Source organism: Melanostigma gelatinosum, assembly GCF_949748355.1.
Source record: "Melanostigma gelatinosum genome assembly, chromosome: 6".
NCBI classification, from domain to species: domain Eukaryota; kingdom Metazoa; phylum Chordata; class Actinopteri; order Perciformes; family Zoarcidae; genus Melanostigma; species Melanostigma gelatinosum.
In genome coordinates, this window is record NC_136639.1 from 16,271,914 (window position 1) to 16,294,547 (window position 22,634).

Below are 22,634 nucleotides of genomic sequence, written 5' to 3' on the forward strand. Positions count from 1 at the left end.
AATGTATTGTCTTGATACAACATTTACAACATTTGTTTTGTTTGTGTTTGCAGGAAATATTGCGTTACAATTCAATTATTTAAGGTATTTAATGTACCAATGTGGGAAACGGAATCACGTTTATACAGGAATTATACTTTTATTATAATTATACTCGGATGTTTGAAAACACCCATGCGGGCACGTTGAATGGTTTCGTCCAACTGGAACTGACTATTCCCTTTTTTTCTAAAGGCGATGGTTTTATTTACAAATCATGTTTCTGTCGTGTATTTTTCAACACGGAAGTAATTGTTATTACACATAAATTGAGTTCCGTTTGAAGGGCACGGTAGGCGATCTTAATTAGATTGTATTAAGTAGATTGTCGTCTATCTCTATATAGGACACCCCTGTCACTACTGGGTTGTTTCTGCTCCTACTTCCTCGTTCAAAAGTTTTATTTTGACGAAGGCTTGGTGAAAAGTTGGACACCGGTTTCGATATCTCGACGTTGTTATGGTCAAATATTAAGGGCATAGGTCATATATATGGTACATTTTTAACTAAGGTGTAGTTTGCTATCTCAGTTTGACCCATGACTGTGATTGTTAGGCTAACGTTGCACTGAGCGGCTCCGTAAAGAAGAAGATGTCCACGGCTAATGTTAGCGAAGACATCCGAGGGAAGTTCCCCCTCCATTCCGCAGTGTGGGGTAATGACTACCGGACGCTGGAAGAACAAGTAACGTTACCACAGGTTGGTAAAAGACTGAGTGTGTTCAAACAGTTGCACCGATGCTTGCTAGCTAAATGAAGCTAGCAAGTGAGCTATTAAATCATCCAGTGAAAGTAGGCCAGTCGTGTTGACAGATGCTCCTCTGTACCACACACAGACAATGTTTGAAATGTCTTCGAGGACATAGCTATTCACCGATCAACAGGTTTGGAAGTTTGCTTTAAAAAATATGTAATCCAGTACAGATTGTTAATTTAGGTTTCGAACTCAATTCCTTGGATTACTCAAACAAACACAGTTTATGATCTGACTAGATATGATAAGAAATGCTTTACCAAGTAGATGTATACATTTGTGGTGTATTACCAGACAATATACGCAATATGAATTGTGCTGTTATTATTCTAAAGAGTGGTGATTATGTCTTGTCAGAGTCATTCCTCTCAAACAGCTGACTAATCTAGCAAGTTATCTCAGCATCTCTAATCTCATTGTGTTTTCACTCTCAGTAACCCGTCACAGGTAATATTGTGCATTGTGGTAATATAAACCGGTCATTATGTTTGTGACTGCCTGTAGCAATGCTGATCAATAACACATTTACCTCCGTAGCATGACTCATTTGAGGACCAGACATGATGCTCAGTGTTGTCCGTGTGTGACTACTGTAGTCCTACATCATTACCAGTGATGATTTAAATTAAAGGTGTGAAACTGTGACTCTGAGTATATATTATAAAGGCCCTCACTTACAAGGGAAGTAATATTACAAGGCCAGCATAACATGCTCTTATAACACAAATGAAGGTGCAGGGGGAACTAATGTGCTGGTCTCTCCTTGGTTTTCACAGAATGAGATTGAGGCTGTGGACCCCAGAGGTCGGACACCTCTGCACCTGGCTGTGTCGCTCGGGCACCTGGAGTCAGCGAGAGTCCTTTTGAGACACGGTGCTGAAGTGACTAAAGAAAACTGCATGAACTGGACAGGTTAGTCGTGAAACTGGCTGCAGAACAAATACCGACTGCTGTGATGCTATGAATGTTTCCTTCACTTGTCTCGCAGAAATGCTTTTTGAGAATTTGTGGGTAGTTTTATCACTTAGAGCCCTTCTCACATTAATCTACATATCTGCTGTTAATGGGGTTTCTGGTAAAAATAATAAAGTTCATCCTTCTGACTGCAGTGGAACACTTTCTCCTTGGTCAATGCCGTCATTGTTGAGGTTTTCTAATGGATGGTTGCTACTCCTAATGAACAGATGCTGTGCTTAAAAGGTTTAGTGGTTTGTTCGTTCATAATTGTCTGTCTATGTGTAGTGCTGCAGGAGGCAGTGAGCACCGGAGATCCAGAGATGGTTCAGTTGGTGCTTCAACGCAGAGACTACCTCAAAGCCTCCACTGCTCTGGGAGGAGTGCCTGAGCTGCTGTCAAAGATCCGAGAGGTTTTACTTCATACGTCTTCCTGTTGTCCCGCATCCATCCGTACAAGTGCCTGGAAACAATTACCGGCAAAGGAAATAATTGCTCTGTTCTTCTTTTTTTTTTTTTTACTACAGTCTCCAGACTTCTACATGGAAATGAAGTGGGAATTCACCAGTTGGAGTAAGTCCTTTTTGTATGCGGAGATGTATATCATGAAAGTAAAGTGGAATGTGTGTGCATAGTAACCTGTTGATGTAGTGCAAACAGGCTGCCTATCAGCATTCAGTATGCATAACAAAGTATCTCCAAGTTTTAAAATGTTGTGCCCAGAAGCATACCTGCCTTTTGGTGTTTGCTTTGGTTTGGTGACGAGTGACGTTGTTTTTCATGTGTGGGACATTCATATGCTGTTGTTTCACAGTCCCTCTTCTGTCCCGGGTTTGTCCAAGTGATGTTTGTCGCATTTGGAAAAGTGGCGCGAGCCTGCGAGTGGATGCCACTCTTCTTGGCTTTGAAAACATGACTTGGATCAGAGGGTGCAGAAGCTACATCTTCAGAGGAGATGGTGTGTGTGCTTTAACTCTCCTACACAAAAAATGATTCTCTTTTTCATTTGTACTATTCTTGTAAAATGATACAAGTCTATCCCCGCCTGTATTTTTTTACAGATTCGTGTGCAGAGTTGATAGAAGTGAACCACGACGATAAAGTCGTGGAAACTGAATGCTTCAATATATCCCAAGAAATCGAGGATGTCACGCTAGAGTCAATGCAGCCAGCCGAGCAGGAAGTTGCCAAAAGGTTGACCACTCCTATTGTCAACACCTATTTGGACACCAAGGACATTGCTTTTGAGAGGCAAGAGTCACATCTTCTTCTGCTGCTTTTTCTCACAACATGCACAGATTTAACTTCCTTGGACTAGCCACGAAGAAGTGACAGTACATGTGACAGTTTTTAATAAGTGTTGGTATCTCATGGCACACTTAATGTCCTTGCTCCCTGAGTGAGGTTACTGTGTAAACAGTGATGCCACTTTGCTTATTATTTATCATTTTGCACTGATGTCCATATATTTCCATATCATTCTGGCAGCTATTTGTCTAGTATGGATTATTTACACTGACGTATTCACTCAGAGGTTGTCTGACCCTGTGTAACCCTACAAACTAACAACTTACAATAGTTATTGATAATGTGAGCAATTTGAACTAGTCTTGTTGGTCGTACCTCATGTCATTATCTTGAGGCGACACATTGTGTTAACTTTGCTAATCTGGATAACGTCCTCAAACACAAGTGACGGTTGACGGAGAGCCGTGATTACAGTGGTCGTGAATACTCGGCCGTTCATTTAGACGTATCAAACACAGGCGCAACCAATCCCGTCAGCAATGGCTGTGTTGGGATCTAAAGGAGCGTGTTTGGGTTATCAGCATTTAAGAAACTGAATTCTTGACATCAATAGAATTATTGATGTATGTAACAATTATTAATGATTATTAATATAAACGGGGCACCACCCTGCGAACAGGGACCAATAACCAAACGATAAAACTAAGTCTCATAATTAGTAGTCACTCATAATGTCAATAGTCTGCGTATGACTATACATTCAGTGACAGTGAAGGTTTTAAGTTCGAGCACCGGCTACTACATACAGTCTTATCAAATACATATGCACAAGTAATCACAGACGACTGCTCCTGAAAGTATAACAGAGTTTATTGAATCAAAATAATAAATGATCAAATCAATTAATATTGCAACCAACAAACGTTATCATACAATTTTATATGCCTAAACTAAAGAATGAATAAAATGGATGAGAGTGTATGTCTGTGTGTGTGGGTGTATGTGTGTGTGTGGGTCTGTGGGTGAACAGGAAGGAGTCTTACAGCTACGCTAAAGACTACAAAGATGGCGGCGTCGAGTGACGCTGGCCAAAGGGGAGGGGCCTTAAGAACTACAGCTAAAAACTACAAAGATGGCGGAGTCGAGTGACTCGGACAAAATGGCAGTTAGGCTGCTGTATGTAATCACGTGTGCCTGGGCAGCACGTGATGTGAGGCGATCGTTTCAACGGGGTTTCTCAGGTGTAGAGAGAAGAAAGAGAGAGCAAAGGTGGGGGTCATGAATCAAGCTTCTGCGTGCAGTCCGCGTTGTAGTGATAATGGGGGTCGCCGTATCGTACACAACATGCCGTTGTCGGTAGAACTGCCAGCAGTTATGTACGATAGCCGAGATTCCACACTTCACTCACAGAGCTGATTTAATGAGCAGAGAATACTACACGAAGTGTAGTAAAACAAATGAGAAGAAATCAAATAAATCCAAGCAAACAGTCATAGTTGATACACACATACAGCGGAGCTTCTCTGCTCCGTAATGATTGCGTAATACCTCAATATCACGCGACAGTCTTAAACACACAAAAACACGGGAATATCAACATATAAATGAATGGCCTGAATTAAACTTACGTTAATTTAAGCTAAGCTATGCCCAAATGCCAAGAATCTTACTTGTAGATGCTTCGTTGCAACGTTGAAGGGTTCGTGAGCAAAGTGGTCCGTCTTCCTCGTCGGGAAGGGGGACAGGGGGGGGGCTGCTTGCAGCGCGGCTTTGCAGCGGGCGCTGTGTGTCGCACGGCGTTTGCTGGTGCGGCTTCGGTCCGTCGTGGCGTGTTTGTGGAGCAAACGCAGACGTGATCTGTCCTCGCTGCAGGGAGGACAGTTTAACTTCGGCTGAGACGACGTGGTCCGTAGGTCTCCCGGTAATCATCGGTCAGGAGAGGAGCGAGGCTTCGTCGGCTCCTCTGTGCCGGTTTGTGCACAAAATAAAAAGAAGCAGAAAGCACTGAACGAATGCTGATGCAGATTCGTTATCGCGGGCTGTTTCGTCCAGCGAAATGGCTCGTGACCTGTCAGGGTTTGATGAGGGTTCGAGGGGCTTCCTCGTGGGGGGAAAGCTGGTTCTTCTGTGGCCTGGACGGGGGGTGTCCGAGCGAAGAGAGCGTGGTGTGCTCCCTGTTCGACGGAGGTCGACGGGAAAAAGCTGGATTCTCTGTGGCCTGGACAGGGGGGGGTCCGGGCGAAGAGAGCGTTTGCGTGCTTCCTAACTCAACCGAGGTCGAAGGGGGAAAGCTTTGAGGTGGGGGAAGCAGATAGTTTTATAGAACATCGGCTGAACCACAGGGGTCCTGGGGTCTCTTGGCTCTCGGCCAATGAGATTGCCGCGGTTACCATGGTTATTTGGGGGGGGGGAATTCACACCTGAGTGTGAAATCCCTTTGCTCTCCTCAAACTACAAGTCAGGATGAGACCTTTGCTTGAAAAAGCGAAGGCCTGATTGTCTTTGTCCACAGCACATGTTTAAGCCATATGGCCAGACCCCAACAGCTGCATTCTATAAAGGTGTTCAGTGACACAGCCCGTGTAGTAGCTCGGTGGCTTAATGGAACTGAGTAATCGTTAATGTCGATTACAGCTGTGCTTCTCCTTCTCAACATGTCGACATATTACCATTGTGACGAGAGCGTATCTTTGTTATTGACACTGATTGATGAGTTAATTGATGCTCTATGGAACTTATCCTGACTAAAATCAAAACGTAACAATGGACTGCAACACTGATCTAAATGCATTCACAAGCGACTTCAAATATCTAAAGCATTGTTGGATTCTCTGTGTTGTGGAAGTTATTCCAAACTGAAGGATGTGATGGTGGATTTTGCCTGTAATGATGCTTTAGTTTTCACAAACTGTTTCTTTTCTTTTCTTACAGGAACAAGTCTGGGGTGTGGGGCTGGAGAGCTGACAAAACTGAAATGGTCAATGGATTTGAAGCAAAGGTGTTTAAAACATTTCATTTTTCATTACAACTAAAACTGAGTACCACTTAAAACTGTGGAGCACACTTCTAATAGTATACGAGTTGAGATTGTGGTTGTTTCCTCAGGTTTTCAGTGTGAACAATGTGAATGTGGTAATCAGGACGAGGACGGAGCATCTGACAGACGAGGAGAAAGCCCGGATAAAAAGTAGGTGGAACAGATTCTACATGTACGACTGTGTGACCTACAACTGACGGAAACTGAATCAGAGTTCTGAATTCAAATGTTGTTGTTCAAAGGTGAAAGGAACATCTTGGAGTCTCTGCTTGGGACTGTGGAGCAGCACATAAGTGCACAAGGGGTAAGACTCTCATTCAGTAACTGCATTAGAGTTCTTTGTTCTGTTCCCACCTGGTTACTGATTTGATACGAGTGCTGAACTTTATAGGACCTGACTCTTGAGTATGCAACTGCCACCAATCCCACTGCCATCACGCCAGAGGAATACTTTGATCCCGACTTTGACCTGGAGAACAGAGACATCGGCCGGCCCATTGAACTGAGCATTCGAACACAGAAGTAAGAAAACACGTCAAGGCCACAAAGACATCTTACTTCACTCCCCATTGCTGTACGTTGTTTTTTTTATATCAATGAAATAGGTTGTGTGCACATTGCAACAGCGTTTTGTTTTAATGTTGTCTCACCCAGGTTCAAAGGTACATTGTGGATGAGCGAGGAACATCCTCTGTCTCTGGTGGAGCAGGTAACCCCCATCATCGACCTCATGGCTCGGACCAGTTCCCATTTTGCACGTCTACGAGACTTTGTAACCCTGAAGTTTCCTCCTGGATTTCCTGTTAAATTAGGTATGTGACATTCCTATCAAGTTTAATAGAAGCTACACTTTCAAGAAGCACGTAAAGCTAACCCTTAGTCTAACCCCCCACCTGTGAAATCTTTTTTTTCCTCTATCTATCTATCTATCTATCTATCTATCTATCTATCTATCTATCTATCTATCTATCTATCTATCTATCTATCTATCTATCTATCTATCTATCTATTGTAAGAAATTTGAGTAAAAAACTGTAGTTAGTAGATATAATAAAAGTGTTTAATAATTCATAATTAATAATTCATAGTTAGTCATAATCATAAGGGTTTTGAGAATGCATAATTAAGATAAACATAAACATAAACATGCAGAAGCATGAAGCTTCTGCCAAGTTGCAGAATACACTCCTGGAAGGTAGCCAATAGCAATTGAGATAGACGGAAGGGGATGTGTGTCAAACAGGGGTGGGAGGTTTAATTCAAAGTCTTTTTTCCTCGCTCTCGCTCTGTGCCATGGCCCCCGGACGACAGACGTGTTAACCGGAGGAGCCGAGCGAGGTTTTTGCAAATGGGGTTTTATTGTTTTAATATGTCATAGGAGTATATACTCCAATGTGTAACTGTAAATGTACTTACATCAGTGGAATTAAATTCCTTATAATTGTAAACCAGTTTTGGTAGCGTTATTATTGCAGCGTGTCGACGGCACAAGCCGGCCACATGGCTCCGGCCTTCTCTTTGTTATGAGGTAAAAATTTCTACCTTAACACTATCTATCTATCTATCTATCTATCAATAATCTGTTGGCCTTTTCATATGTTGCAGAGATTCCCCTGTTTCATGTGCTGAATGCCAGAATTACATTTGATAATGTCAATAAATGCAGTACTGAGGTGCAGGCGAACACAACACCAGCAGCCACACCAACATCCTCAGGAGAAGAGGAGGAAGCAGCTGCAGGTAGCAGTACAGCCAGTTTAACCTTTACATCTTTAGAATAGTCACGTCTGTGATTCCTAAACTGCTTTTTCTTTTTTCATCCGTCCAGCACTGCCTCAGTTCCAGGTTTGTCCTTCAGTGTTTGAGGTGCCCGTCCATTATCATCGCAGCGGAGGCACCCGACACACACCCGTGTCCAACAACGACGAGGAGCTTCTGCAGTACGCCATCCATCAGAGCCTCCTGGAGTCTCGCACCGCGCCGGGCCAGGTCCGAACAATCGCCACTCGGCTCTCTCGCAAATCTGTCTTCATCATTTTTCCCTTGCTCTCCTCGCAGTTTGCTGCATCCTTTTTAATTGTCCGTTTGTTTGTGTCATTGTAGGAGGGGATTTTAGATCATGGTGATGGGGAATTCACTGATGTAATGCCCAGTAGCCAGAGTGACAGGTAGGAACACGGGGTTTGCGACTACAGAGTTGCATGTGGTAAAAAGGAACAGTCCTTGCTACTTGCTTGTCCTACGGGGATTCGGATGATACTGTAATATCAGTCCACCTCTTGTATGTGTCAAGTTAAAGCCACAGAGGAGAGCTGGATCTCACTTCCTCTCGTCACTGTCATTCTAGGAGTATCCCAGAGGGGGTGCTAGTGGAATTTGGAGACACCCCCAGCCCTGTCAGCTCCCCCTCCGCCTCAAGCCCCGAATCGGAGCTTCGCCTGGCCATGGAGCTCTCTGCACGAGCTCAAGAGGAAGAGGACAGGATGAGGAAGCAGGAGGAGGAAGAGCTGGAGATGATCTTGCAGCTATCACTGACTGAGAAGTAAAATGAATAAGAGGGAATAATAATAATGCAACTTATCCAGAAGAAACCACCACGCCTCAATGTTCCTTCCTAACCGCTGTAGTCATCTATGCAACTGCAGGTTTCTTTCTGTACCAGATCAGTGTTGCACAGGCAATATCAGAATCTCGCTGTCTAATATTTTCCAAAAGGTATTTTTGGTAAGCGCGTACTCCTTTATACATTTATATCTCAGCATAGCGTGTCTCCATCCTCAAGCTCAATTCAAGAACTCTTTCAGATAATATCAGGTCGGTTCTACTTTTTATTAATTTCCTGTCCGAATCTGAGTCACAGCAGCGTCCCACGTGTGTTGTCCAGGAGTGGGGCCAAATCAGTGCAGTTATGGTTCTATGAACAAAATGACAACTCAAGGTGACTTCATGTTCTGACTCTCAAATGTGGCACTTAAGGTCCAGAGCACTGTTTGTTGTTTCATGCCAGCTGCTGCATCAGTCCCTGGTGTTTGGATGGCTTAGAACAGCCTCGCACAATACAAAGCTGATAGTCCTGTGGACCTAAAGAGACAGATCTGAGTGTTTTCACTGTGAGGTCTTCCTACAGAGTCACTTTTTTGAGGACCGTGGACTCGCTGAATAACAGAAATCTCAGGGTTCCAATTTTACACATTTTACTTTGGAATTCAATTTAAATGTATCGGAAATGTTTCTTTGGTGTGAAATGGTGTCCCTCATGCATATCTATACAGATATTAATTCAGAAAGCTGAGTTAATTGAGTCAAAGGTTCATAAGTAAATGATTTGTCTTGTGCTTTGTGAATGTACACTCTACAGATGGGTAAACAGAGGCATGCTGCTGTGAGGGAACATGCATGGTAACGTTATATCTTTGCTGCAACGAGGATGGGGGGCGGGAGGGGAGAGATTAACTTTCCCGGCCTGATTTTTATTGAACATTTTCTCAGATTTCATTATTTTTGTTCACCGTCACTGAGCAACTGCACCTCGGTTCAAAAAGTCAACAGCAGAGAACAGTCTGTCTGTGGATTCATAGTCATCATGCAGTCACACAACTAATGCTGCAGAGATTATTTAGATTTCTAAAGGCAGTCTATTCGCTTTTTGTAGCCACAAACAACTCTGGACCTCTGAGCAGAAGAAAAGACTGCACAGACTCGAGATCAAGCATATCCGCCATATTTAGGATCAGTGTCTTCAGCACGTGCCAAGGGACTTTGATCTGAAACCGCTTGGTGGAGGCAAGAGGTGGTGATGATCGTGGTGCCACTAAACTGTTGAACAAATTTTCTTTTTAAAATTTTGTAACTTAAAAAGAAGATGAAGAGGTTTCATTGACACCAGGGTGATGCTGAGTGATGCGCATTAACCACTACAGTTGCTTTCACTGACGACCAACCACTTATCCGAGGTCTCTCTGTGTAGCAGTGTCTGACAGTCGGGCTGCAGCTGAAGGACTAATTATTATTAATAATAATAATATTATTATTATTATAGGACGCTCAAGTTTCCAAACTGCTGAACCGTCGACTTTAAAAATGCTAGCTTTGGTTAATTGAATGCAGGTCTTTGTAATGCACCGTTCCAGCTGCAAAGTATTTTTTTTTTTTATGTTTTAAATTTTAAGAAAATGTTATAAAATAAAAGCACTTTATTTCCATGCGGACTGAATGTGACTCTTTTTTCATGTGCTTTATTTACAGAAAGACAGCTGGTAACAAAGGAGATCACCGTATATACTGTTCTACTGTAATTAGTTTGATTTCTAGATTTATTGCAGTAGTTTTTGTTATTGTCAGGTCCAGTGTTGACCTCTTGAGGATAACGTGATCATGACATGATTCATCTGCGTTGAATAGATTTTATGTTTGGCTATAGCTGCTAAATACGGTCCTTCCACTGCTAACAATAAAAAAATAATAGAGTAGATGATATTTTGTCTAAATTATCATTTAGATTGCGAGCCAGTTTCAATGACATTATTTCTAAATTAATATATGGATTACTTCCTCATTCAAATTTGATTGTGTATTATTTTTGTTTGTTTGATCAACTAACAGCTATTTGTAGAGCTTCTTTATCACAAAATCAAGTACAAAGAAGGACGTGGACGCCTTCATCTGACTAATCAACCCAGAACAGAATGATGATATACATAGATCAATAGTTTTATTTCAAGGGAAGCTATTTCTTTGTATAAATAATAAATGACCACCTTTATTAGTACTATATTTCCTTCTTTTTTTAAAGGTCCAACAAAATCCACTTACCGGTATCACAACTATGATGTTTAAAGTGTGTCACAATAGCACATTGATTTCAGAGAAGTAATGTGCAGATTTCCATATTTAGGGAAATAAATCTGACCAAACATGGTTTAATTGATGCAGAATTAAGCAATGACCACTCTTATTTTATAATCCCACTTACTGTACATTTATTTAACGTTTGCAAAACTCCAGGCTTTTGGACCAAATGGCCCTGAAATAATAATGCTTTGCCGTAAAAGCTAACGAACTACACCTAATAACAGCCCATATAAATAAAATGTCATATCTAGATTATTATCAAATAATTTCCATCAAACCCGTGCACGTCCCCTTGTTTACAGAGGTAATTTCAAATGTAATAAATAAATGACAGCATATCAAAATAGGCAGGTGTAAGAGTGTGACGCATTCAAACATACAGTTAAATAACCTGATCGGACGACAAAATTAAACCACAGTTGACATATCATTGTGCAGTCTGAGTGTTTTCAGTTATGGGTGGCTGTGACGTCAGAGGTCCCGTCATGAGGCGATTGTGGCCCCCGGGGGCCTGAGCTCCTCTGTCCCACTGTCTTTACCTCCTCCAGGGTTCGGACCGGCTTCACCGACGAGCCAGCGGTTTGTAGACACAGACAGCCATGATGATCATCAGCACGAGCAGCACCGCGAGGACGCTCCCCATAGTGACTGTGAGCACGAGAACACACGCCCATCACCGGCAACAACATCAGATACACTGGTCTCAAATGATCGGTTAAACTGGTATTACTGGTTTTAAGTCTCCCGCTCCACTAGTACGCAGTTGTCAGTGCAGAGTAAAGACATGTGAAGTGTGTGATGTGAACGCCTCACGAGAGGCAGCATGTCGGCATCACTGAGAGGCCTTACGTCAGTCTCTACAGTCTCGCATCAAGTCTCACCTAAGTTCTGCTTCTGTAAAACAACATAAGCTCTCTCGGTCAGTTTGGAGTCCTCGGGTTGTCCGTTAACTAACGCACTGAGACACATTATTAGCGTTTGTGGGATGAGATGCAGCATCATAGCGGCGGAGGCTGGAGGAGGATGATGATGATGGTGGTGACGGTGAGGTGTTTCTTCTTCCGCTGTCGGTTCTGGGTCCTAAAGCCGTTGGGTTATTGGATTCACTGTCAGAGCTGATCAACTATGAGGCCTTGTTGAATAATCCATTTCTCGATTGGCAGAAAGTTAACTGTCAACTATTTTGATAAGAGATTAATGTTGTTCTTCATCAATTATGAAGTGATTGGTTGTCTTTTCGCTTTTTTAAAAATATCTTCAGCTGGCCTACTGACTTGCTGTGTTAAAGTCAGTTTATTTAATTTAAATCAGGAGTGTAACTGGACATTGCCTTTATTTATGTCCACAAAAAGCACAATAGAACCCAAATACACGACTCAGGACAGGAGTGCGAGAGTCTTTACTGAAAATATACAACAATGCAAAATCTAGGCAGGCGAGCACCAAAAGGCAGAGGCAAAACCCAAATGAAACAGACTGGTTAAAAAACGAACAGGCTATCAGACAACTATGGTATAACCGATATTAATGCACATAGGGAGCTAATAAGGAAATGAGAACCAGGTGAGTATAGTGCTGGAAAAAATCCCTGGCTCTGACTTCTCAAATGTGATTATTTGCTGGCTTTCTGAGCCCACTATAGCAGTTATATTTATAGCAGAGGCCTGGGGCTGTTGGGTGGACAGAAAAAAAAACAATTTGAAGGTGTGAGCTTATTGTTATAGAAGACTAATACAACTGGAGTATTCACATTTGAGAAGCTTAAACCAGTGAATTCCTTTGAACATTTCGCTGAAGAAATTACTTATGTGATTGATATTTTTCTGACAATCAACAATCAATTAGTCTTTTCAGCAGGTTCATAATTACACGGCCCTGACTGTTCCAAAGGACTGAAAGCTGCAGGTGTTTCCAGGTTGTTTGACAGTGAAAATACAAAGTGTTTAAAATATCTTCCCTTACTGTTAACCATCAAACAAGTGTGAGGGCCCCCATCACATTTCCCCATTTCTGAAATGTCAAAGAGCAATGAAGAATAGATATAAAGGTCAAGCTCCTTGCGGTTATATCCTTACATAATTACTCAGTATGACTGATGCGTATGGCCTTTACCTTCATCCTCTATCGAACGTAAGCGCGCACACCATTGCTAACACTTATGGCTCTTAATTATATGCCAGAGAAACTTAATGAATGTTAGGACATTTCACTCACGGTGGACTGAAATTAAAACGAGAGGCTTCCTGGATAAATTAACCAAAACAAGAAAACATTTCATTACAGCATGATCCTGTTTTAATAGGAGATCCGAGGGCATTTAAACTGAATTAAACATTTTTTTAATGCTATGAACTGAGTCAAGAATGTACATTTGATAGACTACAGAAGCTTAATAAGGTAATTTTGCCTTTTTTGTTATAAACTACAAGAAGTCTATAACGCTCATCTTTTTGTTCGTAAGTTTGTATCTCAAATACCTCAAATGATTGTTTCACATTGATTCATCTACACACAGCACACTGAAGTCATTTGTTAACATGACAGGCAATAAATCAGCGATCCAACACTCAACAGTTTCAGCTCACAGCACCACTGCGAGCCGCCGCAGACTCTTAGTTTTATTCCTAATTGGTGATTTTCATAATAATTGATGTTCGATGACAAAGAGGGCTAATCAAATGTTACTTTCATCTTTCTGTGTGTATACACTCAGGTCTGATTTTGTATAACAGTTTAATGCAGGTTTGGTGGGCCTATAAAACTCCAAGTTGCATAGTAATTATAATAGTAATCATCTTCTTCGATTACAATTCATGTCATTTTATACGTATGTGTATATACAGTATATAATATCTGATGTTCTCTTGACAGTTATATACAGAGTGAACTGCATGAAACCTGTAATTCCTCTTTCTATCTCCCCTGTACTACTGCACTGTGTTTTGCTGGGTTGGATGCACTGCATCATGCACAGTATCAGTCATTTTACCCTTAAAATAGGGTTTGTTGAGCTGTTAATGTCTGGTTGAGAAGAAACCGTCTATTTAGCAGTGTCTCTTTTATGTGTCGCGTGTGCTTGCCTGTTCTCTACTTCAATGGCAGTCAGTGGCACAAAAGGGCTTTGATCTGCACGTCCATCAACCAGCACCTCAGGGAATCGAATGTTGCGAACCACTTTCTACTCTCGTATACGTTCATACCTGTTGCCCTTGAAGTGATCGGGGCTGGTTTAGGAATAAAAATGAGTTGAATGAGTAAAGATCTGATGTGATCGCGTGTGTGTGTGTTTGAAGTTAGAGGCTGCTCTGTTTCCTTATGTGTTGATGGATCTGGATGTTGCAAATTAGATTGTTAATTAGAATATCTAATAGAGGTGAGCAGCACCAGCTGACAGCCATTACAAAGACAGGAAGATCACCATATGGAGATTTACAAGAACACATTTCTCATGTGGTCTGCTACATGTTTCCAATACAAAAAAATGCAGTTCTTGTTGTTATATCGATAGTGGAATTCAACTAAATGTTGTGTCATTTTTTGTTTGTTTGTTTATATTTAACCTCTGAAGAGAAACACAACAATGAAATATGTAATGAATACTATAATTTATTTATACACATCTGACTAGTACATAAACATAAACCAGGTTGAAACGGACTAAAATTACACAACAATCATCAAATTGCTCATCACATTACTCTCATAAATAAAGGATTAAGTGTTTTTAAATAAGTTGAGACACAAGTGATATGATGCTGTGTGTCTGCAAGAAAAAAACAAACATTTGAACAGACTTACATTTGAGTGAAAACATTGGAGAGACACAATATCAATACAACCTTTACAATTTTTGTACATACAGTGTAATAGTTAGGCAGATTAAGGCAAAACTGTCTATTTTGAGTTAAATAAAGGCATTAGATAAAGATCAAAAAGTTCATTTTGAATATGAAGAACCAAAATATACTCACAGTTGTCACTCACTGTACATATTGTACTGTAGGACACATGCTCTACTTTCTATAATGCTAAATACTAAAACAATGCATTCGATTCTAAGTTTCAAAAAGATGTTTTTTTCTGAAAATGAGCTGATGGTCTTTCTCTGAGTGCCTCATGTGTCCATTACAAACACTTGTAGGGAAAAACAGAACATTTTTATCAGATATATCCAGCAGCTGGCATGAAATCCTACAGAAGCACTGTATTAAAGAACTACGGGGACCAACGTGATTCAGGTTTGCTCCCATTTAATCTCTCTCCTCTGTCTGTCCAGCAAAAACTACTAAACAAGTGTTAAGACTTATGTCCTATACAAACCACACACAATATCTTTTCAAATTGCCACAAAACAATACAGCAGAGCTGGTAACACTTGGTGTGGAACACATTAGCTAACATACTGAGAGTATGCGCTCCACTGAGTAAAGTTTTCTTTATTACATAAAAGTAGATACAAAACACTGCTGCCATGATTATTCTAGAGGCAAAAACAAACTGTGTTGACCTCACTGTTGCTCCAAGTGCAACGCTGGTGTTTCCATTGTTTCATCTAGCTTTGACAAACAAAAGAAAATATAGAACTTAACGAGAGAAAACAGCCCCATTCAATAGAAATGATACGCTGAATGTTATAAGTTACATTTAGTTTCCTTGGCATATTGTTCTTGTGAGAAAAAAAACTTGAGGGGAAAAGCAGAACGTTAACTTGAGGTAATCGCTACTAACTCCTACAACCGCACGAATGCAACACTTGAAAATGGCATAATGTGAGACTTTACAGTAAAGTGTGAATATTGCTACCTCAGTTCCTCTTGGAAATTCAACTTTAGCAGCATTTACCATTTTACAGAGTGTACATGTGCAGTGAAGGGTTGACATGTTAGACACCATCAGCAGGTAACAGTCACAATGTCAGATAATGTCCAGGTTCGGTCACAAACAATAACTTAAAACTGTTGTTTGAATAGAAGCTACAAGCAGGGGTATTTTTCATGTGTTACGGTGTTTTTCTTTCTACGGCACAGTAGCCATGTTGAGGCTTTCAGCGTGGATGTCTGGTATGGTCCTCTCTGGTCTGAGACACACTGCCAACCTCTGTGGAAAATCAAACAGTTCAAAGTGAATTTAAAGCAAAATGTGTCAGACAGTTCATGTTTTCGGCATTTTGCACACTTTATTTTTTTCTCCCTCTGCCCTCCACTGACCTGTTTGAGAGATCCAGGGGTCCACACCAGCTTGTAGACCATGTAGATGGGGATCCACATGAAGGATGAGAAGCCAATGATGTATCCCACTGAGATGCTCCAGTCAGGGTACTTGTAGTCGAACAGCGTGAGGGGCGGCGTTTTCAGCAGAGAGCTCACTATGATATACTGAGAGGAGTCGGGATACATATCATTTCCATATTTAAATGTCCATATGTAAATGTAACTTTTGTATTCTTATATAAGACATTTTATTGAGGAAGGGTAATATATCTCACACTTGCGTACATTGTAAAATAAACATTTAAAGGAAGTCTTGATAGTGTAGTCATTCAAAATGTCAACAGAAAGACAACCAGAGAGATGGATACAAATAAGAGAGAAGGGTATCTAACTAGATGTAGAGGAGGTTAATTTACATTTGCCCGAGTGTTTTGCGATGTAATTGTTGAAGAAAACGTTTTAAGGAGGATATTTCGTATAGATATAGGAGAGGTTGGTCAACTGTTGGGTCGCAAAAGGACATTGGTTCAGTCGTCTTTAGATCGTACACAGAGCTTGTTTTGTCCTTGTCCACTTCAGCCCATTGACTGAAATGGGAAAGACTTATTTCATCTTATTAAAGGACTATATGTTGAATATTGCGTATCCTGTGCTTCTTGTGTGTCCTAAATGTTAGCATTGCAGATGTTTTGCTCCACTTGTTGGAAAGATCAGAATGTTTCAAATCTTACCGCTAAAAATGCTGGACTGATGGCAACCCAGCACACCTTCCAGAATAATCCTGGAGATTTGCCCAACATGGACTCAATATCACTGCTAAATCGTTTGATACCTGAAAGCAACAAAATAAACATGATATTTATTTTTCATGTGCTAACAATGTATTAGATTATCAAGGGTCATCAGTTCACATTCACAGAAACAAGAAACTGAATGTTGATAATAATCTCTTGTTTACCGTAGAACCAGGAAACTGCAATGGCCTCAAGGAAACCCACAGCTATAATGGAGCATCCTACTCCAAATTCCTCCAGCAGCTTTACCACGTAGGCACCACCCTGTCAACGACATTCACACTGACTAATAACACAATTCATCTCCAGGCTGCAGATGTCAGGTTTTAATTCACTACAATGTGTCCAGAAGAACCTAAACCGTGCAACAAATGTGATTGAAGATAATTATCTGATCCAATGAGGGGTTGAATTTTGTTGTCATTGGTTAAACTCATTGAGAATGTGAAGAACTTACGTTTGTAAGGGTACTTAGAGAGCCCATAAAGCAGACAACGACCAAGCCCAGAACAAAAAGTTCACGTCTGTGAGAAAAATGCTCCGGGTATTCATCCAACACAGCAGTGATGATGGCCTCCAGCCCACCGAACTGAAACACACAATAACGTTGTTGTTGTGTTATATTGTAGCTTCTAGATATTTCAATCTGCATGAGCCATTCAATGAGCCATACAAGTTAAATAGTTTTCTGTTACACATAAAGTGACCACCATGTACGTCAGAGTTCACAGTCCGTACCGTGCTGTCCAGTCCCAGCATGATCATCATCACAAAAAAGATGATTGCAAAAAAAGTTGAGCCCATCATGTTTGCAATGGCTTCTGGGTAAGTGATGAAGAGTAAACTTGGTCCTGAAAGCATGAAAGTAGTGAATATGAAGAGATCAGGGTCAGCGTTCGATTTATTATTGAATTGTATCTCTTTTTTTATATTTCAAAGTATTAAATATAGAAATGATTTGCTGACCTTTGTCTTTCGCTACATCCTCCACCTCCACCTTCCTAATCTCTGCCATGTAGCCCAGCACCGTGAAGATCACGAACCCTGACACGAAGCTGGTCAGACAGTTCACCAAACTGGTCACAATGGCGTCACTGTTGAAGAAGGAATGAAAACCTGTTCAGGGAAACGCGGCATAATAATTGTCAATCATAAAATTCTTCTTTAAACCTAATTCTGACCTTTGTTTAATGGGCTCATTTTCTCTTCAGTTTTGTGTCCCACACATAAGGACTCCTGGCTCGTAACCATTGACATCTAACAACAATACCAACGAGGCTCTACTGTATGTTGGGTGTTCATTAGCGATGGAAAATGTCTGTCAAATGTGAATAGTCTCTGGAGTGATAACCAAGTGTCAATGGACAGAATGCTTTCAATGAAGGAAAAGCTTCCATCTCCAGGCAGCCTCGACATAATTAGTCATTTAAGAGAACTAAATGAACATCTTTTGAAACTCACGGTCCTAAAGTACATCCTGCAAGTATTTCTTATTTTCTACATTTAAGAAAACTTGTGTTTTTAGCGAGAATTGGTAGTTTGTCAGGTACTTTGCAATTGAAAAGCATTTTTCTTATATAAAATGTATACAATTTGATGGTAAAACAATTCATACATCATGAATTTATTCAATCAAAAACCAAATCGCAAACCAATAATGATCTGGAAGTCAGTCCAATTCAAAAACATAATTATCGCACTGAGGAGTTACACATTATATGTTTGTGTTTGTGATATGTTTGATGGGTCAAAAGGCGTCACTGTCCAGTTTCATTCATGATCTGTGTGTTATACTGTTTCCTCACCTCTCTGCTCCACGAATCACATCAGCCATGCATACTATTCGTCATTCTGTGCAGTTTCATTTCTTCTCCTGTGTACAGTTTGGCATTTATACCCACCATGTAGAATTCACCACTCCTTCCTCGCATAGCATTGTCTCGACCACACCATCGTATTTAATGCATGAGCAATGAATCCCACAGCTTCTCTTCGAGTTCTGACCTCATACTGTGCAATAAGTGCATTCAACTCAATCATTAAATCCAACAGGAGGTGTTCAAGCCACAAATGTAGGTTCACATGACTCCGTGTGCAGTAGGTCTAAAGTGCAACTCTTACCGATAGCAGTTATTTGTGAAAGGGTTGTAGCTGGAGAGAGCTAGGAGCACCCCGAACCCTGGCCCCAGAGAGAAGAATATCTGAGCAGCAGCGTCCACCCACACCTACAAAAAACAGTAAGAATGACAGAAAGGGACATTACACTATATATCTGAGACTTAACGTGCTGGGATTCTTTGGGTTGCTATGGGCATTCAACAGCATAAAAATACAGTATGTCTTAGAACCGGGTCCTTTTAGTGATTTAATGTCACCCTCCAAACGAGGTTAATGTCTTTTTATTGCCGTGTTCTGATCCCTCAGTATAATTTACCAAGCAGAAGAGGTGTTGATTTAGTCATATACAAATCTAGTTGCCACACAGCTGTACGCAGGGAGATCTGAAGAGCAGCATGCGTTCGGCTTTAAAAAGAAGAGGGAAGCGTTGGATATCGGTGAGTGAGACAGAAAAAGAGGCCTTTGTCAATGGGTAACAAATCCAAACCAATTATGCATCTTATTATCCTGCTCTGTGGCTTATTTATGCATCTCATTTAGTCTCATCCATATTCCCTTCCAACCAAAGCACTCACACATGTTTAGCAAACAACCACCGTGCGCTGCAGAGGAAAATGGGATGTTCCATAGATCTATAAAAAAACATTGGCTTATTCTCCGGGGACTAGAGCGTAGAAATGAATATATGAAGAACTCCTAATTGCTGGCAGGACAGGGGAGAAACACATCTTCGTCCTGTCATCTGGTCTTACCCAAAGTTAAAATCCTTTTGGTAAGTTATACACAGTGAATTGTGTACGTCATTGAAATTTAGTTTAGCTTAAATATGAACTGCTGAGGGAAATTGTGACATAAATATTATTTATTAAGTATTAAATACAATTAAGTATCTGTTAAGAGTACAAAATAGGATTGTCAAGGGACCAAACATGTGAGGCTTGACCATGTTTTCCTTGTTAGAGATGACTGAATTGTATCCTTTTCTGAAAAAAAACAGGGGACTGACCAAATTTCTTCAACTCACACCGGTCTCCAGCAGCTTCCCCCACTGGGGTTTCAGGTAAAACACCACTCCTCTCCAGGCTCCTGGCAGAGTGGCGCCTCGAATTAGCAGGATGAACAGCACAATGTAGGGGAAGGTGGCGGTCACCCACACGACCTGGTGTGGAAGAAAAGATAAATCAGGACGAGAAACAGAGATCATAGATATGCGATGCAGAAGATATTGATCTTCTATGTTATTATGAAGCAACAACAATGTGTTACCTTCCCTGAAGTCTTCACGCCCTTCCAGAGGCTGAAGTATACGATGGTGAAGATGAGAAAGAGGCAGAGCATCAACTGCCAGCGAACACCCCCCACGTTTTTCAGCCCTGATGACTTGTGGATCTCAAGAACGTTCCTCCTGTTATATGAAAACACATCATCACAGTTTCAGCATGCGAGACTACATTTCCCATACGAAATCACTAGCCGGCCATATTTGTGCAGAGCATTACTGTAAAGCTATTTATACATGTTGTTTCTGTTACTCACACTTACATGCACTTACGTGTAAAATTCCTCTGCCGGAGACCTGGAGGAATTCGTCCAGGTGACGTTGTCAACGCCAAAATAGTTGGTGCAGTCGGGAGTGTTCCACACATTGTCACAGTTTGTCCAAGGCAGGATGGTGGCGAAAGAGGAGTAGAAGTAGAAGAGCGCCCAGGCGATGATGGTGTTGTAGTAGAAGGACACATACAGGGCGATGATACAAATGCTATATCCTATTCCTGAAACAGCAGAGGGAGATGAGAGAGGAGAGCGGAGAGAGACACAACTGTGAAATGTGTCCGAAATGATTCACTGGCTCTCTGAAGTGTCTGAATATCTGCTGTTAAGCAGCGCAGTGTGAAACCTTACCTTTGAAGATGGGACAGATATGTTTCCATATGGATATGGCTCCAGTTCTGTGGAACTGTCCCAGTGCCAACTCCATGTAAAAGAGCGGCACACCACCAAAGATGGCCATCACAATGTAGGGAATAAGGAAAGCCCCTGCACAGAGACGCATGAGGGAACATGTTGTGTAGGGCTTGTACATGAAGGCCATGACAGAAAGTGAGGACATTCATAATAGCATGAGGACTTAAGAGGGCTTGAATCCAAATTAAGAAATGAAATATGAACGACAATGTGAAAATGAGACTTCTCATTAGCCTCATTTTTTTGTTACATTTGATTATTAATATATTTAAATTGTCATCATATTTCAGCTCTGACAGGATTTACAAGAATCTAAATCTTTGTTTGATCCAACCATGAACAAGAGCCTATCAGAGCTATGACAAAAATACTTCTGGCACATTCGCTGTACATTCACACACAGAATTCTAAAATAATATATCTACACAATCTTCGGTTTCTGCGTTTTTAAAATCATTTACATTGTCTTGTCTTAATAACCTTTTTATGTCTTCTGTGCAGTATTTTCAATTGTTTCGTTGAAAGGTGTTATATAAATAAACTTGTATTGTTGTAATGTAACCCTTAGTAGCTGATGTTAAATATTGAGTAAAACGGAACCTTTTCCAAACAAAATACACGACTGAACCAATCCGTGCAGAATTATTTTTTTAAAGGATTCACTAAAATGAAACACATTTTCTGCATAAAACGCTTGAAGCTCCTGTATTGTAAACAATTGGAAACAATATTGAATAGTGATGAAAGAAAAGTAGATACAGGCTATCTCGTGGGAAAAGCGTAAGAACTTTTTTGTGGACTTTTTAACGAATCTAATGCTTTAGATTCGCTCTTCAGCACCACGGACAGTTTCTGCCGTATACGCAGCTTCAGCCTGGTTTCAGGCCATTTGAGCGCAAATTCTCAGATTTCATGGATTTGAAGAAAATAAAAAAGTGTTTGCCAAGTGGTTTATTGCATAATATTCCAAGTTACGCAAATCCTAATTCATGAAATGAAGCTGAATGGGGATGGTTTAAAATGTCTAAACCACTTACCGCCACCGTTTTGATAACACACGTACGGAAATCTCCAAACATTTCCCAGGTCCACCGCAAAACCAATGACAGACAAGAGAAAATCCATTTTTTTGCTCCATTTGTCCCTGGAGTCCGTCTGTGTGATGACCGGCACCGGGGCCGCGTTGTTAGAGCTGTAGCCGGGATTAGGGGAGCCTTGGCGGGTCAGACTGCCGGCCATGACTGCTGAGTCTTGTCGGGGCATCGGACTGTGAAAAGTCAGTCAAGGGAGCAGCTCCAGAGAGAGCAGAATATCTCTCCTGTGATTACGACAGGGGGGAGTGGGAGGAGTTGGTGGAGCTGCAGCTGACACTTGGAGTACATGTTGTGTCTTTTTACTGACAGCAGCCTTGAACATACTTGAACAACCAAAAAAAGTGACGTTGGCTTGGAGGTCCCATGTGTTATTGCTGATCAATAAGATGGATTTCAGGAAGTTAACCTGTAGGAGAGCAGCTTTGCCCACTCAATTGATGTGCTTTTAGCAAATTTAACAGCAACAGGGTGTCCAGTCAACTAATGCTGATGTTGATGGTTATAAGGATGGTTATCTTTCAATGGCATTGATGTGACAGGCAGAGTTCACCATGGTCACCTATGCACAGCA

General features: G+C 41.1%; 2 protein-coding genes across 2 annotated transcripts; one reads left to right on the plus strand and one right to left on the minus strand.

Moving 5' to 3' along the window:
• The first annotated feature begins 372 nt into the window (after positions 1 to 372).
• ankrd13a (ankyrin repeat domain 13A) lies at positions 373 to 10,233 on the plus strand. The gene is made up of 15 exons (XM_079271121.1): positions 373 to 738; positions 1,569 to 1,704; positions 2,035 to 2,159; positions 2,274 to 2,319; positions 2,561 to 2,704; positions 2,808 to 2,997; positions 5,926 to 5,992; positions 6,100 to 6,181; positions 6,274 to 6,335; positions 6,423 to 6,553; positions 6,686 to 6,843; positions 7,637 to 7,771; positions 7,860 to 8,020; positions 8,135 to 8,199; positions 8,379 to 10,233. The coding sequence occupies exons 1-15, from the start codon at positions 631 to 633 to the stop codon at positions 8,575 to 8,577; spliced, it is 1,809 nt and encodes a 602-aa protein (XP_079127247.1). The 5' UTR covers positions 373 to 630; the 3' UTR covers positions 8,578 to 10,233.
• A 5,665-nt stretch (positions 10,234 to 15,898) lies between these two features.
• Positions 15,899 to 22,244, minus strand: slc6a4b (solute carrier family 6 member 4b; the record flags this gene model as incomplete). The annotated part of the gene is made up of 13 exons (XM_079269534.1): positions 22,007 to 22,244; positions 20,907 to 21,041; positions 20,557 to 20,776; positions 20,271 to 20,409; positions 20,029 to 20,163; positions 19,008 to 19,111; positions 17,853 to 17,980; positions 17,625 to 17,737; positions 17,344 to 17,475; positions 17,051 to 17,150; positions 16,824 to 16,924; positions 16,090 to 16,257; positions 15,899 to 15,979 (listed from the first exon to the last, which is right to left on the minus strand). Exons 1-13 carry the CDS (start codon positions 22,230 to 22,232, stop codon positions 15,899 to 15,901), a joined length of 1,782 nt encoding a protein of 593 aa, XP_079125660.1. The 5' UTR covers positions 22,233 to 22,244.
• Between the last annotated feature and the right edge of the window lie 390 nt (positions 22,245 to 22,634).

What these genes read in the sequence shown, in the direction of transcription:
- ankrd13a (XM_079271121.1), top strand. Translation starts at nt 631, where the DNA reads ATGTCCACGGCTAATGTTAGCGAAGACATCCGAGGGAAGTTCCCCCTC. An exon ending in AAACTGCATGAACTGGACAG is followed by an intron (nt 1,705 to 2,034) that starts GTTAGTCGTGAA and finishes GTCTATGTGTAG; the next exon opens with TGCTGCAGGAGGCAGTGAGC. An exon ending in CTACATCTTCAGAGGAGATG is followed by an intron (nt 2,705 to 2,807) that starts GTGTGTGTGCTT and finishes ATTTTTTTACAG; the next exon opens with ATTCGTGTGCAGAGTTGATA.